The sequence below is a fragment of the Hemiscyllium ocellatum genome, chromosome 8 (assembly GCF_020745735.1).
Source record: "Hemiscyllium ocellatum isolate sHemOce1 chromosome 8, sHemOce1.pat.X.cur, whole genome shotgun sequence".
Taxonomy (NCBI): Eukaryota; Metazoa; Chordata; class Chondrichthyes; order Orectolobiformes; family Hemiscylliidae; genus Hemiscyllium; species Hemiscyllium ocellatum.
Genome location: NC_083408.1, coordinates 38,321,088 through 38,338,022, shown reverse-complemented (window position 1 = coordinate 38,338,022; position 16,935 = coordinate 38,321,088). Strand labels below are relative to the sequence as shown.

General features: G+C 43.8%; 1 protein-coding gene across 4 annotated transcripts in view; it reads left to right on the top strand.

Moving 5' to 3' along the window:
* Positions 1-16,935, top strand: part of pcnx1 (pecanex 1) — a 283,871-nt gene that overhangs the window by 226,705 nt on the left and 40,231 nt on the right. For all 4 annotated transcript variants that reach the window (XM_060828820.1, XM_060828819.1, XM_060828822.1 and 1 more), the window contains one exon: positions 16,525-16,778. In XM_060828820.1, coding sequence (XP_060684803.1) covers positions 16,525-16,778 — 254 coding nt within the window. The remainder of the gene's footprint in view (positions 1-16,524; positions 16,779-16,935) is intronic.

The window sequence follows — 16,935 nt, the reverse complement described above, 5'->3', positions numbered from 1 at the left end:
ATGTGTTGGCCCAGTTGAAATGGTGTCCTTTCTCATCTGTATATTGGGATACCAGTGATAGTGGTCTTTTTGTGGTTAGTTGATGTTTATGTACCCTGGTGGCTAGTTTTCTGCCTGTTTGTCCAATGTAGTATTTGTTAGAGTTCTTGCAAGGTATTTTGTAAATGTTGTTTGTTTTGCTTGTTGTCCATATAGGGTCTTTGGAGTTCATTAGCTGCATTTTAGTGTGTTGGTGGGTTTGTGGGCTGTCATGATGCTGAGAGGTCTGAGTAGTCTGGCAGTCATTTAGAGTCAGAGATGTACAGCATGGAAACAAACCCTTCGGGCCAACCTGTCCATGCCGACCAGATATCCCAACCCAATCTAGCAATGCCAGCACCCGGCCCATATCCCTTCAAACCCTTCCTATTCATATACCCATCCAAATGCCTCTTAAATGTTGCAATTGTACCAGCCTCCACCACATCCTCTGGCAACTCATTCCATACACGTACCACTCTCTACGTGAAAAAGTTGCCCCTTAGGTCTCTTTTATATCTTTCCCCTCTCACCCTAAACCTATGCCCTCTAGTTCTGGACTCCCCGATCCCAGGGAAATGACTTTGTCTGTTTACCCTATCCATGCCCCTCATAATTTTGTAAACCTCTATAAGGTCACCCCTCAGCCTCTGACGCTCCAGGGAAAACAGCCCCAGCCTGTTCAGCCTCTCTCTATAGCTCAAATCCTCCAAACCTGGCAACATCCTTGTAAATCTTTACTGAACCTTTCAAGTTTCACAACATAGAACAGAACAATACAGCGCAGAACAGGCCCTTAGGCCCATGATGTTGTGCCGAACATTTGTCCTAGCTTAAGCACCCATCCATGTACCTATCCAATTGCCACTTAAAGGTCACCAATGATTCTGACTCTGCCACTCCCACAGCGCATTCCATGTCCCCACCACACTCTGGGTAAAGAACCTACCCCTGACATCCCACCATACCTTCCACCCTTCACCTTAAATTTATGTCCCCTTGTAACACTCTGTTGTGCCCGGGGGAAAAGTCTCTGACTGTCTACTCTATCTATTTCCCTGATCATCTTATAAACCTCTATCAAGTCACCCCTCATCCTTCTCAGTTGCAATGAGAAAAGGCCTAGCACTCTCAACCTATCCTCGTACGGCCTATTTTCCATTCCAGGCAACGTCCTGGTAAATCTCCTCTGCACCCTCTCCAAAGCTTCCACATTTTTCCTAAAATGAGGCGACCAGACTGCACACAGTACTCTAAATGTGCCTTACCAAGGTCCTATACAGCTGCAACATCACCTCACGACTCTTGAATTCAATCCCTCTGCTAATGAACGCTAATACACCATAGGCCTTCTTACAAGCTCTATCCACCTGAGTGGCAACTTTCAAAGATCTATGAACATAGATCCCAAGATCCCTCTGCTCCTCCACCTTACTAAGAACACTACCTTTAAGCCTGTATTCCGCATTCTTATTTGTCCTTCCAAAATGGACAACCTCACACTCGACAGGGTTGAACTCCATCTGCCACTCCTCAGCCCAGCTCTGCATCATATCTAAGTCCGTTTGCAGCCGACAATAGCCCTCCTCACTATCCACAACTCCACCAATCTTTGTATCGTCTGCAAATTTACTGACCCACCCTTCGACTCCCTCTTCCAAGTCATTAATACAAATTACAAACAGCAGAGGATCCAGAACTGATCCCTGCGGAACTCCACTTGTAACTGGGCTCCAGGCTGAATATTTACTATCTACCACCACTCTCTGACTTCGACCGGTTAGCCAGTTCTCTATCCAACTGGCCAAACTTCCCACTATCCCATGCCTCCTGACTTTCCGCATAAGCCTACCATGAGGAACCTTATCAAATGCCTTATTAAAATCCACGTACACTACATCCACTGCTCTACCCTCATCCACATGCTTGGTCACCAACTCAAAGAATTCAATAAGACTTGTAAGGCAAGAACTACCCCTCACAAATCCGTGCTGGTTGTCCCTAATCAAGCAGTGTCTTTCCAGATACTCATAAATCCTATCCCTCAGTATCTTTTCCATTACTTTTCCTACCACCGAAGTAAGACAAACTGGCCTGTAATTCCTGAGGTTATCCCTATTCCCTTTTTTGAACAGGGGCACAACATTCGCCACTCTCCAGTCCCCTGGCACCATCCCCATTGACAGTGAAGACGAAAAGATCATTGCCAACGGTTTTACAATTTCCTCTCTTGCTTCCCACATAATCCTAGGATATATCCCGTCAGGCCCGGGGGACTTGTCTATCCTCAAGTTTTTCAAAATGTCCAACTCATCTTCCTTCCTAATAAGTGTCTTTTCTAGCTTACCAGTCCGTTCATACTCTCCTCTTCAACAATACGGTCCCTCTCATTTGTAAATACAAGACCTCTCCTGTCTCTTCCGACTCAATACACAGTCTCCCACTACTGTCCTTGATCGGACCTACCTTCATTCTCGTCATTCTCATGTTTCTCACATACGCATAAAAGGCCTTGGGGTTATCCTTGATCCTATCCGCCAAAGATTTTTCATGCCCTCTCTTAGCTCTCCTAATCCCTTTCTTCAGCTCCCTCCTGGCTATCCTGTGTCCCTCCAACACTCTGTCTGAGCCTTGTTTCCCCAACCTTATGTAAGCCTCCTTCTTCCTCCCTACAAGACATTCAACCTCCCTTGTCAACCAAGGTTCCCTCACAAGACCATCTCTTTCCTGCCTGACCGGTACGTACATATCAAGGACACATCGTATCTGTTCCTTGAAAAAGTTCCACATTTCAACGACATCCTTCCCTGACAGCCTATGCTCCCAATTTATGCTCCTCAGATCCTGTCTTGCAGCATCGTATTTACCCTTCCCCCAATTGTAAAACCTGCCCTGTTGCGCACACCTATCTCTGTCCATAACCAAAGTGAAAGTCACAATTGTGATCACCATCACCAAAATGCTCACCCACTAACAAGCCCATCACTTGTCCCGGTTTGTTACCAAGTACCAAATCCAATATGGCCTCCCCTCTGGTCGGACAATCTACATACTGAGTTAGAAAAGCTTCCTGGACACATTGCACAAACACCGTCCCGTCCAATCCACTTGATCTAAAGAGCTTCCAATCAATAGTTGGGAAGTTGAAATCGCCCATGACTACTACCCTGTGGCTTCCGCACCTTTCCAAAATCTGTTTCCCAATCTGTTTCTCCACATCTCTGCTGCTATTGGGGGGCCTATAGTAAACACCCAACAAGGTGACTGCTCCTTTCCTATTTCTGACTTCAGCCCATACTACCTCCAAAGGCAGACCCCCTCGAACTGCCTTTCTGCAGCAGTTATACCATTTCTAATTAGCAACGCCACCCCCCCCTCCTTTTTTACCACCCCCCCCCCCCCAATCTTACTGAAAGATCTGTAACCAGGAACCTCCAATAACCATTCCTGTCCCTCTTCTATCCATGTTTCCGTGATGGCCATCGTAGTCCCAAGTACCGATCCACGCCTTACAATTCACCCACCTTATTTCTGATACTCCTTGCGTTGAAGTATACGCACTTGAGCCCATCTCTGTGTCAGCAAGTATTCCCGGTCAGTGCTACCTTCCCCACAGCCTCCCTACATTCTTGGACATCCTGAAAAACAGCTAACCTACTTGCTGGACTACAAGTCCGGATCCCATCCCCCTGCCAAATTAGTTTAAACTCCCCCGAAGATTGCTAACAAACCTACCCCCCAGGATATTGGTGCCCTTCTGGTTCAGGTACAACCCGTCCTGCTTGTACAGGTCCCACCTTCTCCAGAATGCAATCCAATTGTCCAAATACCTGAAGCCCTCCCTCCTACACCATCCTTGCAGCCACGTGTTCAACTGCACTCTCTCCCTAGTCCTTGCCTCACTGTCACGTGGCACTGCAACATCCCAGGGATGTTGTTGCCTAACTTCCTGAGCTCTGAATGACCTCCCCACCCTTCTTTCTACCTATGTCGTTGGTGCCAATGTGCACCACGACTTCTGGCTGCACACCCTCCCCCTCAGGGATTCTGAAGACATGGTCCGAGACATCTCGGACCCTGGCACCCGGGAGGCAATAAACCATCCGAGAGTCTCACCCATGTCCACAGAACCGCCTGTCTGTCCCTCTAAATATAAAGTCTCTTATAACTAGCACTCTCCTCCTCTCCCCCTTTCCCTTCTGGGCCTCCGAGTTGGACCTCGTGCCAGAGACCTGGTCACTGCAGCTTACCCCTGCTAGGCCGTCCCCCACAACAGTATCCAAAGCGGTATATTTATTGTTGAGGGGAACGACCACAGGGGATCCCTGCACTGCCTGCTTCCTCCCCTTCCCATCTCTAACTACCCAGCTACCTCTGTTTTCTGGCGTAACTATGTCCCCGTAGCTTCTATCTATCACCCTCTCAGCCTCTCGAATAATCCTCAGTTCATCCAACTCCAGCTCCAGTTCCCTAACGCGGTCTGTGAGGAGCTGGAGCTGGCTGCACTTCCTGTTGGCAGGAGCATCGGTGGTCACCCCTACCTCAAACATCCTGCAGGAGGAACATTCCGCTGCCATAACTCTACACTTAGTCTCCAAAACAAGAACACTAAGTAGCTTACCTGTTCAGCCGACTGAGTCCCTTTTTGTTAGGTTAGAGGAGGAGGGAGGGTGGGAGACACTACACGTGTAGTGTCTCGGGTTCCTTCTCCGCTCAAACTTCTTACCTTCCCAGACGCCTCTGTTGACGACTTCGGGTTTCCCTCCCCTAGTTGAAAAAAAAACAGACTGCGAAAAGAAAAACATTAATTTAAACTGGTCTCCGCTTACCTTCCGGCTCCCCTTTCTGTGCACACGCTGTAGCACTGAGGTCGAAACCTCGGAGGTACGTGCTTTTAAATCGAACTTCTTACCTTCCCAGAAGCTTCTGTTGATGACTTCTGGGTTCCCACACCTAGTTTAAAAAAAACACAGACTGCGAAAAAAAAACGTTAACTTAAACTGGTCTCCGCTTATCTTCCGGCTCCCCTCTCTGTGCACCCACTGTAGCACTCTAAACGTCTTTCCAATAGGAAGGAGACCAGAATTGCACGCAATATTCCAACAGTGGCTGAACCAATGTCCTGTACAGCCGCAACATGACTTCCCAACTCCTGTACTCAATGCTCTGACCAATAAAGGAAAGCACTATCCTATCTACCTGCAATTCCACTTTCAAGGAGCTATGAACCTGCACTCCAAGGTCTCTTTGTTCAGCAACACTCCCTTGGACCTTACCCTTAAGTGTATAAGTCCTGCTAAGATTTGCTTTCCCAAAATGCAGCACCTCACATTTATCTGAATTAAACTCCATCTGCTGCTTAGCCCATTGGCCTATCTGCTCCAGATCCTGTTGTAATATGAGGTAACCCTCTTCGCTGTCCACTACACCTCCAATTTTGTTGTCATCTGCAAACTTACTAACTGTACCTCTTATGCTCGCCCAGGATTTCTGGCTTAAATATAAACCTCCCCTTAACACCCCACTAGCCAAAAGAATAACAGAGCAAAACAGCCACAGAATGCTTAGAGAAATGATTAACGGTTCCCACAACAGACTCCATAAATGCAACTGGGAAATTTTGCACCAAAAAACTTTACTCACTAGTACCATGAGTGGACACACACTGTAAAATGAGCCAAAAACTTTAGACAGCAACAAACACTGAAAATGAAAAAATCTAGACCTGCAGAAAAAACTCGACAAACTCACAAAATAACAATACAGTCAATCTAAAAGCATGGATAAAGAATCCATCTGACCGCCCCCTAACAGACACCAAAAAAGTCATCTTAGTAAAAGGATTAAATTATAACTTCCAAGATGCGGACAAGAAAAATTCCTTAGTAGCATTAGAAACAACACTGAAAAGAAAATGAAGTCATAGAAGAAACTCCGCAAACCATCAGACAGACAGACACATCAACATTAAGCAGGAAAATGGAAGGAAACGCACTCAATACACAAGAAAGGAAAGCATTCGAAGGACTTAAAAAAAGATGAAAATATTGTTACCCTACCTGCAGGTAACGGACACTTGACAGCCATTTTAAACCAAACAGACTACAATGAGAAAGTGAACACACTGTTTGCAGATACTGACACTTACCAACAAGTGGCGATAGAACTGAAACCACAACTCGAGAATCGAGTCACAGCCCTACTCAAAAAAAAATTCAGAAGTCTGGAGAATTAAACAAGACAGGCATCCAAAAAACAAAACCAGATGGATCCAACACATAAGTTTCTACGAATGACCAAACATTCACAAACCAGGAGCCCCTCTCAGATCCCTGGTCTCACTACCTGGAATACCAATGTATAGATTAGCCAAGGAATTACATTGAAGACTAAAACATTTAGTAGAAGACTCACGCCACTCTCCATTCTCTCCACCAAGAATTCCTGAGCACCATCAAAGACATCATGATAGAAAAGGATGAAATAATGGTTTCCTTTGATGTAATAGCCCTGTTCACATCCATCAGCGTCAACCTGGCCAAAGAAATACTGACCACACTATTAGAAGAACCAAAGATACGTACACCAAACACCACCAACTTCATCAGCAAGGACAAAATCATCAAGCTAGTGGATCTATGCCTTACCACCCACTTCACTTTCAACTTCTAAACCTACAGACAACCAACTGAACACCCATGGGATCTCTGATAACAGGGTTTTTGCAGAGACTTGAACAAACAGCTCTGTCAACCATCCAACCCTAACGTTGGGTCCGCTCCGTGGATGATACCTTTGTTCTCACTAAACAAAATAAATTAGAGGAAGCCTATAACACCATCAATAATGTCCTTCGTGGCAAAAATTCACTAAAGAGGAGGAAAGCAACAACAAACTGCCATTCTTAGATGTCATAGTAGAGCGATCAGCCAATGGGGACCTTCAAACCAGCGTCTACAGGAAAACAACACATACGGGCTGTTGTGGGGAAAATCACCAGCTTCTGAGTCAGAATCTGGATTCAATGACAGAATTTATTGTACAAAGAAACCGGAGCTCCAGAGAGAGAGAGAGACGGAGAGAGACGTCTGGCAGCACGGCTGTCAGCTGCGAACCCTCTTTCACGCTCTCAGCACGTGCCACAATATTTTATACAGTTCATAGTATAATGGTCCAGATATCGAGTCTTTGTGTAGCATGGTTTGTTTACAAAAAACATTACAGAGACATCGTCAGTTTCAGAGGAATGTGACAGATTCATTGTCAGTTTCAGTAGCTACGCGGAAGTTGGTGCCACGGTGGCACAGTGGTTAGCACTGCTGCCTTACAGCGCCTGAGACCCGGGTTCAATTCCCGACTCAGGCAACTGACTGTGTGGAGTTTGCACATTCTCCCCGTGTCTGCGTGGGTTTCCTCCCACAGTCTTAAAGATGTGCAGGTCAGGTGAATTGGCCATGCTAAATTGCCCGTAGTGTTAGGTAAGGGGTAAATGTAGGGGTATGGGTGGGTTGCGTTTCGGCAGGTCGGTGTGGACTTGTTGGGCCGAAGGGCCTGTTTCCACACTGTAAGTAATCTAATCTAATCTAAACTAATCTCTAAAAAGTTCATTGCTGCAGTAATGTGATTGTTCGCCTTGAGAAGGAAGATCATTTTCCATTATTGCAGCTCTAAGGTATTAACACTTGCATACAAGCAGTCTCCGGTAGTTAACGTTTCTATTGAAGGTGGTAGCTGGACAGTAGATGTTACTGATGTGTATTCTCTTCCCCACCCGCCCTAAAGTAATTATGTTTTGTGTCTATTGTGCTGGTATCCTGTTGGCCTCGGGCAGTATAGGTGTATGCTTCACTGTGCTTTTCCATGTAATGGCTCAGCAACCATCTTGTGTGCTAAGTGACCAACTTATGGCTCAGTGGCCATCTTGGTCTGTGTGCCCCATGTCAGCATGCCCCGTCTCAACACTCATTTCACGGACTACAGAAGCAATCATCCCAACACCCACAAACAAAGCTACATTCGAACATTATTTCACTGAGCCACCACACACCACTGCACAGAGGAACTATAAATAGCAAAGGAAAATCCATCTTCAAAAAGAATGGGTATCCAATGAACACAGTCGGCTGATTTCTCAGCAACAAACCCAAACAAGCAGGCAAAAGTGTCCAGAAACCCTAGCTACTCTCCCCTACATCAAAGACATCTCAGAAATGACTGCCAGACTACTGAGACCTCTTGGCATCATGGTTGCCCACAAACCCACCAACACACTAAAACAGCAGCTAATGAACTTGAAAGACCCGATACAGAGAGAAAGCAAAACAAATGTCATTTACAAAATATCTTGTAAAAACTGTAACAAATACTACATTGGACAGACAGGCAGAAAACTAGCCACCAGGATACGTGAATATCAATTAGCCACAAAAAGACATGACCGACTATCTGTAGTATTCTTACAGATGAGGAAGGACACCACTTCGACTGGGACAACACATCCATTCTAGGACAAGCCAAACAGAGACGTGCACGAGAATTCCTAAAAGTGTGACATTCTAACTGAAACACTATCAGCAAGTACATTTACTTGGACCCTATTTACCATTCTCTGAGGGGGGGGAAAAACAGGAAATAGCATCACCAGCCCAAGGAAACCGAAACACACAAATAGAAAGCAGATCAGAACACTAGTGCTTCACTGGAGGCTCACTGATGATGTTTTGGTGACGAAACATCTGAAAACGAACCTTCCAGCCTAACGAGCAAACTTACCTTCAAGACCTCAACCTGAGCTAAAAATCTCCAAACTCGCTAACTGTCTATACTAATACACAAGGTTATTATTATAAGATGGAGGCCAGGAGGTGTAGTCGGGTGTTTGGCAGTTTCATGGGAACAGGATTAAGGGAAGTAAGTGTCATGGACAAAATTATCTCAAATAGGTCGTGCAAGATAAGAGAAACTAGAGAAAGCTGAAATTTCAGCGCTTGTCAAGGTCTGTGGTGAGTGTGAGCATGAAAACTGGTCTAGCCATTTGGGTCAGTCAAAGGCAAGGAAATGTTGGAGACATCTTTTCAGCTCGCCTTGATTTAAGTGACAAAGAAGAACTGCTTGCACATTGGAGCTAAGGAAGTAGGGCAGAGGGGTTCAAGAAGATGGCTTTTAGCAGAGAAAAGAATCTGAGGGTTATCTTTGTATTCCAGGATGATCCTGGAGTAGTGAGCAATTTTTGGCGGATAAATGTGAAGTGATGCATTGTGGAAAAAGGAACAAGACAAGGCAGTACTCGATGAATGGCAAGATACTAGGAAACTCAGAGAAACAAAGGGATCATTGGGTGTTTGTCCACAGACCCCTGAAGGTGACAGGACAGGTTAATGGGAAAGTTAAAGACTGCAATTTTAGAAGGCATGCAGGACAATTGCCTTTATCATTTGTGGCATAGATTAAAAGAGAGAGGAGGTCATGTTGGAGCTGCACATAGGCTATGATGTTGTCTGAGATGGAGTATTTCAGCTGAGGTTTATAAAATCGTGAACGGCATAGATAGAGTACATATCCTGGGGTGTGGAGGGAGGAGTCCAGAATTAAAGGGCCTAGGTTTTGGGTGAGAGGGGAAGGTTTTAAAAGGAACCTGAGGGATAACATTTTCAAGCAGTGGTGTGTGCATGGATGAGCTGCCAGAGGACGTGAATGGAGGCTGGGAGAATTACAAAATTTAAAAAGCATCTGGATGGGTATACGAATAAGAAGGGTTTAGAGGGATATGGGCAAGTGCTGGCAAATGGGTCTAGATTAATTTAGGATATCAGGTCTGCATGGATGAGTTGAGCCAGTCTGGTTCCGTGCTGTACATACCTATGACTCTGTGTCTAAATGCCAGGTAAGCTCAAGTTGTTTCCTTTGGAGCAGAAAAGTTTGCGAGGGGGAACCTGATAGAAGTGTAAGGGCTTATGAGGGGCATGGGCAGGCTGAGTAGAAAGCAGCTGTTCCCTCAGTCAGAGATTCGATGACAAGGGGGCATAACTTTAAAGTGAAAGGCTTGGAGGGATTTGAGGAAACCTTTTTGCACCCAGTGATTGGTGAGGGTCTGGAATGAACTACCTGGGAAGTTGGTTTTGAGGTGGGAAACCTTACAACCTTTAAAACGTACTTGAATGAGCACTTGAAATGTCATTTATTCAAGGCACAAGTCCCTCGAGTGAAAAATGGGACTAGCATAGTAGTAGTATGTTTTTGGTAGTACAGATTTGATGGGCCAAAGGGCTGCTTCTGTACTATATGACTCTTTTATTGTCTGAGTGCAATATCTGATGTTTTACGTAGTCCATCCTGATCTGCAGCTGCATACATAAACCAGCTTCACCATAACCATTCAAGCTTGCAACCCTCAGATTATAGGGAGGGGAGATATTAACATGTAGACTAAAATATTAATGAGGAGCAGAAGTAGGGCATTTGGCCCATCGAACTTGGTTTGCTGTTCAATAAGATTACTCAGCATTCCCACCTACCCCTTTTCTATTAAAAATCTGTTCTTCTGCTTGAAAAATATTCAAAGACACTTTTTTCACTATCTTTTGAGGAAGAGAATTTCAAAGGCGTTCATCCCTTTGAGAAAATAGATCTTCTCATCTATGTCTTGAATTGAATTGAGCTACTTTATTATTCCATGTACTCAGATGAGTACAGTGAAAAGTTTACAAGTTGCCACTCAACAGTATCCTCTTAGGTTCAAAGCAGAAAAATAAGGAAAATAAACTTAACAAGTTAAACTTTGCAGTTAGTCTTACCAAAATGTCTAAAGAAAAAGAAACACAGTTCATCGTTCAACACCACAGTCCATAAGTAGTCCATAGATTTGCTGGGTTAGCACTCCTGACAAGGGCTCGATCTCCCCCACTTCAGGCCTGACCTCACTCCCACTGCTGCCTGCTCCCACGCTCACCTCCCGGCGGCCCCTTAATTTTACACAGTAACTATGTACTTTTAAATTTTCCCCACAAGAGTAAATAAACATCCTTTCTGCATCCAGGCTGTGAGTATCCATTAGGATACTGTGTGTTTCAGTCAAGTTGCCTCTTGCTAATCCCAAATCGATGCCTTGTGATCAGGATTTGTCTGCCACAGTTAGACCCTACATGCATTTCGCATACGCGATACAATGATTTCAGATGACTTCGTTCTGTCCTGTGAAAGTACCTCACAAATCCAATTGCCCTTTGAAGGGTCTTGCGTTACTTACAAGAAGAGCCTGCATTTTCAGAAGGAAACAAAACTTAATCCACCTACTGTTGGTGTGGTTACAGCCATTATCCATTGCGCATTACAAATCATATGAGTACGGAAGGCACTCCAGATCATGCTTGCCACAATACATCACAAGGCTCAGCCTGGTAATAAAGCTCCCCTCTTGCACTCCACTAAAACTTCTGGTGTGTCAGTGTGTGTGAGGGAGTGTGTGTGCCACCATCTGTTGCGCATGTTATTACTGAGCTTTCAAACATTTCCACTCATCACTTTGAATTATGATCCCATCTCTCACTGTCTCTGAGAGCAGCTTAGTTATGCTAATCATTGTACAACACTGTACCCTCATTTCCCAAACCCTGGTTAAGTCAGTGTTGGTTGTGATCATGTGATGCAGTGATGTACAATAAGGTATCCATTCCCTTAACTAATGACTACTGACAGGCATGACAAGCACCTGGCTTTGTGTTTCTGTGAATATGCAAGTCAAAACTGAAGAACTGTAAACCCTTAAGCTCTGTCTGAGGGGGCAAAATGCAAAACGGCAAGTCAAGGCAAAGGTGCAGTGAGCATGTAAGTAGGTGCAAAGTGAGTGAACACTGAAAGAGCAAGCTAGGAGCCCTGAGATGCACCCTGGTGCAATCCATGAGTTAGATGCCTGGGCCTGCATGCAGTGTCCCAGTAGAATAATTGCAATGAAAAGAATCTGCTTTGAAGGGCAGATCAGAGATGTGCCATGATGGTGTAGTGAAGCTTGAACGTATCCAATGCCAATACCCATGTGTTAGAGAAATGGCAGTGACTGATGTCCAGGATGAAGAGCTGGACGCATAGGTGGCAAGCTGAAATTGCCAGTTAACAGCTCTGACTGAAGTGTCAAAAATTGTCACAACTACTTCCTATCCAAGGGGAGAATGGAAACTGCATGTCAAAGAGGCAAGATTAGATAACAATGACATGCTCATACCATCCACTAGTGAGACTCTCATCACACTGTTCAGCAGCAAGAATCAGACATATTGCTCTTCACATAACAAAACTCCTTGCTGCTAATCTTGTTATATCCCCAAACTTTATCACCAATACCCAGCATGTTCGGTGACTGAGAAGATTCCATTCTATATTTCTATGTAACGCTAAATTTTCACTCCTCACTAATCACTTTTAAATTTTTTTATAACCTTTTGATCTGCCACATATCTTTGTGCAATTGTGTTATTTTTCTTAAAGTTTAATTTTTTAAATCTTTTTAGTTAACCATGGATGTTGGTACTTTTCAATTTTTCTTTGTTATTAGAGTGTATATACAGGTACTTTGTGCATTCTGAATGTCCACATGAATATCCACCTGTGCATCTTTATTGACCTATCTCTTAACCTAACTTGCGTGTTTACTTTACCTAGCAATGCTTTTATTTATAAAGTCGTGATGGAAAAGGGTAGACCAGATCTAAAAGTTGAAGTTCTAAATTGGAGAAAGGTCAATTTTGACGGTATTAGGCAAGAACTTTCTGATTAGAGGCAGATGTTTGCAGGTAAAGGGACGGCTGGAAAATGGGAAGCCTTCAGAAATGAGATAACAAGAATCCAGGGCAAGTATATTCCTGTCAAGGTGAAAGGGAAGGCTGGTAGGTATAGGAAATGCTAGATGTCTAAAGAAATTGAGGGTTTGATTAAGAAAAAGAAGGAAGCATATGTCAGGTATAGACAGGATAGATCAAGTGAATCCTTAGAAGAGTACAAAGGAGGTAGGAGTATACTTAAGAGGCAAATCAGGAGGGCAAAAAGGGGGCATGAGACAGCGTTGGCATATAGAATTAAGGAGAATCCAAAAGGTTTTTACAAATATATTAAGAACAGAAGGGTAACTGGGGAGAGAATAGGACCCCTACTGAAAATGTGTTGCTGAAAAAGCGCAGCAGGTCAGGCAGCATCCAAGGAACAGGAGATTCGACATTTCGGGCATAAGCCCTTCTTCAGGAACCTACGCCCGAAACGTCAAATCTCCTATTCCTTGGATGCTGCCTGACCTGCTGCTCTTTTCCAGCAACACATTTTCAGCTCTGATCTCCAGCATCTGCAGACCTCACTTTCTCCTCAGAGAATAGGACCCTTCCAAGATCAGCAAGGCAGCCTTTGTGTGGAACCACAGAAAATGGGGGAGATACTAAATGAATATTTTGCATCAGTATTTACTGTGGAAAAGGATATGGAAGATTTAGATTATAGGGAAATAGATGGTGACATCTTGCAAAACGTCCAGATTACGGAAGAGGAAGTGCTGGATGTCTTGAAACGGATTAAGGTGGATAAATCCCCAGGACCTGATCAGGTGTACCTGAGAACTCTGTGGGAAGCTAGAGAAGTGATTTCTGGGCCTCTTGCTGAGAAATTTATATCATTGATAGTCACAGGTGAGGTGCTGGGAGACTGGAGGTTAGCAAACGTGGTGCCACTTCTTAAGAAGAGCGGTAAAGACAAGCCAGGGAACTATAGACCGGTGAGCCTGACCTCAGTCGTGGGCAAGTTGTTGGAGGGAATCCTGAGGGACAGGATGTAGATATATTTGGAAAGGCAAGGACTGATTCGGGATAGTCAACATGGCTTTGTGCATGGGAAATCATGTCTCACAAACTTGATTGAGTTTTTTCAAGAAGTAACAAAGAAGATTGATGAGGGCAGAGCAGTAGATGCGATCTATATGGACTTCAGTAAGGCGTTCAATAAGGTTCCCCATGGGAGACCGATTAGCAAGGTTAGATCTCAGAATAAATGGAGAACTAGCCATTTGGATACAGAACTGGCTCAAAGATAGAAGACAGAGGATGGTAGTGGAGGGTTGTTTTTCAGACTGGAGGCCTGTGACCAGTGGAGTGCCACAAGGATCGGTGCTGGGTCCTCTACTTTTTGTCATTTACATAAATGATTTGGATGCGCGCGTTAGAGGTACAGTTAGTAAATTTGCAGATGACACCAAAATTGGAGGTGCAGTGGACAGCAAAGGATCTCGACCAGATGGGCCAATGGGCTGAGAAGTGGCAGATGGAGTTTAATTCAGATAGGATAGTGAAGAAGGGGTTTGGTATGCTTTCCTTTGTTGGTCAGAGTATTGAGTACAGGAGTTGGGAGGTCATGTTGCGGCTGTACAGGACATGGTTAGGCCGTTGTTGGAATATTGCGTGCAATTCTGGTCTCCTTCCTATTGGAAAGATGTTGTGAAACTTGAAAGGTTTCAGAAAAGATTTACAAGGATATTGAGGGTTGGAGGATTTGAGCTATGGGGAAAGGCTGAACAGGCTGGGGCTGTTTTTCCCTGGAGCGTCGGAGGCTGGATAGGGTAAATAGACAAAGTCTTTTCCCTGGGATCGGGGAGTCCAGAACCAGAGGACATAGGTTTATGGTGAGAGGGGAAAGATATGAAAGAGACCTAAGGGGCAACTTTTTCACGCAGAGGGTGGTATGTGTATGGGAATGAACTGCCAGAGGATATGGTGGAGGCTGGTACAATTGCAACATTGAAGAGGCATTTGGATGGGTATATGAATAGGAAGGGTTTGGAGGGATATGGGCCGGGTGCTGGCAGGTGGGACTAAATTGCGTTGGGATGTCTGGTCGGCGTAGACAGATTGGACTGAAGGGTCTTTTTCCATGCTGTACATCTCTATGACTCTAATTGCCCTGAGTTACATTTCAAATACTGGTCCTGAATCTATTCTTCTGTCCCTCAAATTAAACATAAAATTTAATCATATCACGATTACTTCTACCTGCTTTCCCTATGTGTAATTAATTAATCCCATCTCATTATGCAATACAAGATCAAGTATGCTGTTTGGTTATGGAATGAAGAACATGCTATTCTAAGAATCTATCTCAAAAACATTCTGTAAGTTCCCCATCAGGACTACCTTTGACCATCCAATATCTCCAGTCTACCTGTACATTAAAACTCCCCCTGATTAGTGGCATTTCTTTCCGAGCAAATCCCATTATTATTTTCTTGATAGTCCGTCCTATTATGTGGTATTTGGCACGGTCTGTCCTATTGTGGTATTTGTTACGGTTCCTATATGCCACCTCACCTTGATTTTTTTTTCTTTCTCTCTATCCACAATTTCTATACCCTAGGTTCTTAAATGTTGGTTATTTCTCTATCATTCAAATACCATAATTAACTGGCAGAGCTTTGCCTTCCCTTTTCCTAGCTTCCTGCCCTTCCTCAGTGTCCTATACCATTTCAGTATTAAAATCCCAGTCGGTTATCCTGCTGCTGTCTCTGTCATAAATATTACATAATATCTACTTATTTCTATTTCTGCTATTGACTTGATAAAATGTGTCGCAATGCCACTGCAATGGTCTTGAAAGAGCAAGGATTGAAGATGGAGCGGAGAGTCTACGGTTCATTCAGAAAAGGTGCCATAGCCCAAAACCAGTGAATTTGTTTATGTTTTTGTACATTCTGATCTCTCTTCCTTAATTGCATCTGTACTCCTCAATTTTTATTTCATTTGCATTGTTAAAATATTATTTTTACATTCTGTTTTACACATTCTAGTTTTAACTCTGTGATAGATAGAAGATTCCTCAACAGTCTTTCTATTGTTTCTTATGGATGGCAAATTCCTTGTAGAACTTGCCTTACATAAGAGATGTTGTAAAACTCACTCCTGATAAGCTTGGAAAACTGAGCAGATGTCATCAAATTTAGCATTCAGTGTTGCCCTTTGATATTGAGAGCAAAATCACAATCAGCATTACGTTTAAAATTTCTTTTTGGGGGGGACCTTCAATCCAGAACATTCTTAAGCAAAACCAACACTAAGACACAGTAATCTCCATGAACAAGTAATATGTACATTTATTTTGCAATCAGATATGGAGAATTTAAATTATTAGTCTGAACGGAGACAGCACAGTTCCAGATAGAACTGAAATTATCAGATGAGTAGCTAACTTCATTTTCAGTAATTGGCTTCAGGGGAGATGGTTAGTGAGTCGGGCCCATGATTGCTTTCAATGCTTCTTTAAAGAAAGTGCATCTCTTTTTTTGGATAGAGATTAATGCAAGCTTAGTTTTTATACCAATCGCATCTAATGCAATGCTGGAATAACCACCTGAGCATAGCGTAAGGAGCCTGTTGATACCCTTGAATATTTTGGAAAGAGGGGTGAAAGTTACAATCAGAATTTAGAGCCTTTATTAATGATTTTGATGTTGTAGTGTCAGCCTTGATCATGCTTGTTACCTTGTAGGCACGTACTGTCAACAGCGTGAGGTGGAAGCTATCACAGAAGGAGTTGAGGAAGATGAAGGATTCTGCTGTTGTGAGCCAGGCCACATCCCTCACATATTGTCGTTTAATGCTGCTTTTGGTCAGCGCTGGCTTGCTTGGGAAGTCCTAGTCACCAAGTATGTGCTGGAGGGCTACAGCATCACTGACAACAGTGCTGCATCCATGCTGCAGGTGTTCGATCTAAGAAAGATTCTCACAACTTACTATGTAAAGGTATGCATTTTGCAGGTTGTCACCTCAACCACATTAACATTTTAACGTATAATTGCATTATCTCTGAACAATAATCCAGTGCTATTTAACAGTATATAGTTATTATGAAAACGTAAGTGCTTCCATCTTTAAAGATTCTTGTACTTTATGGGATTTT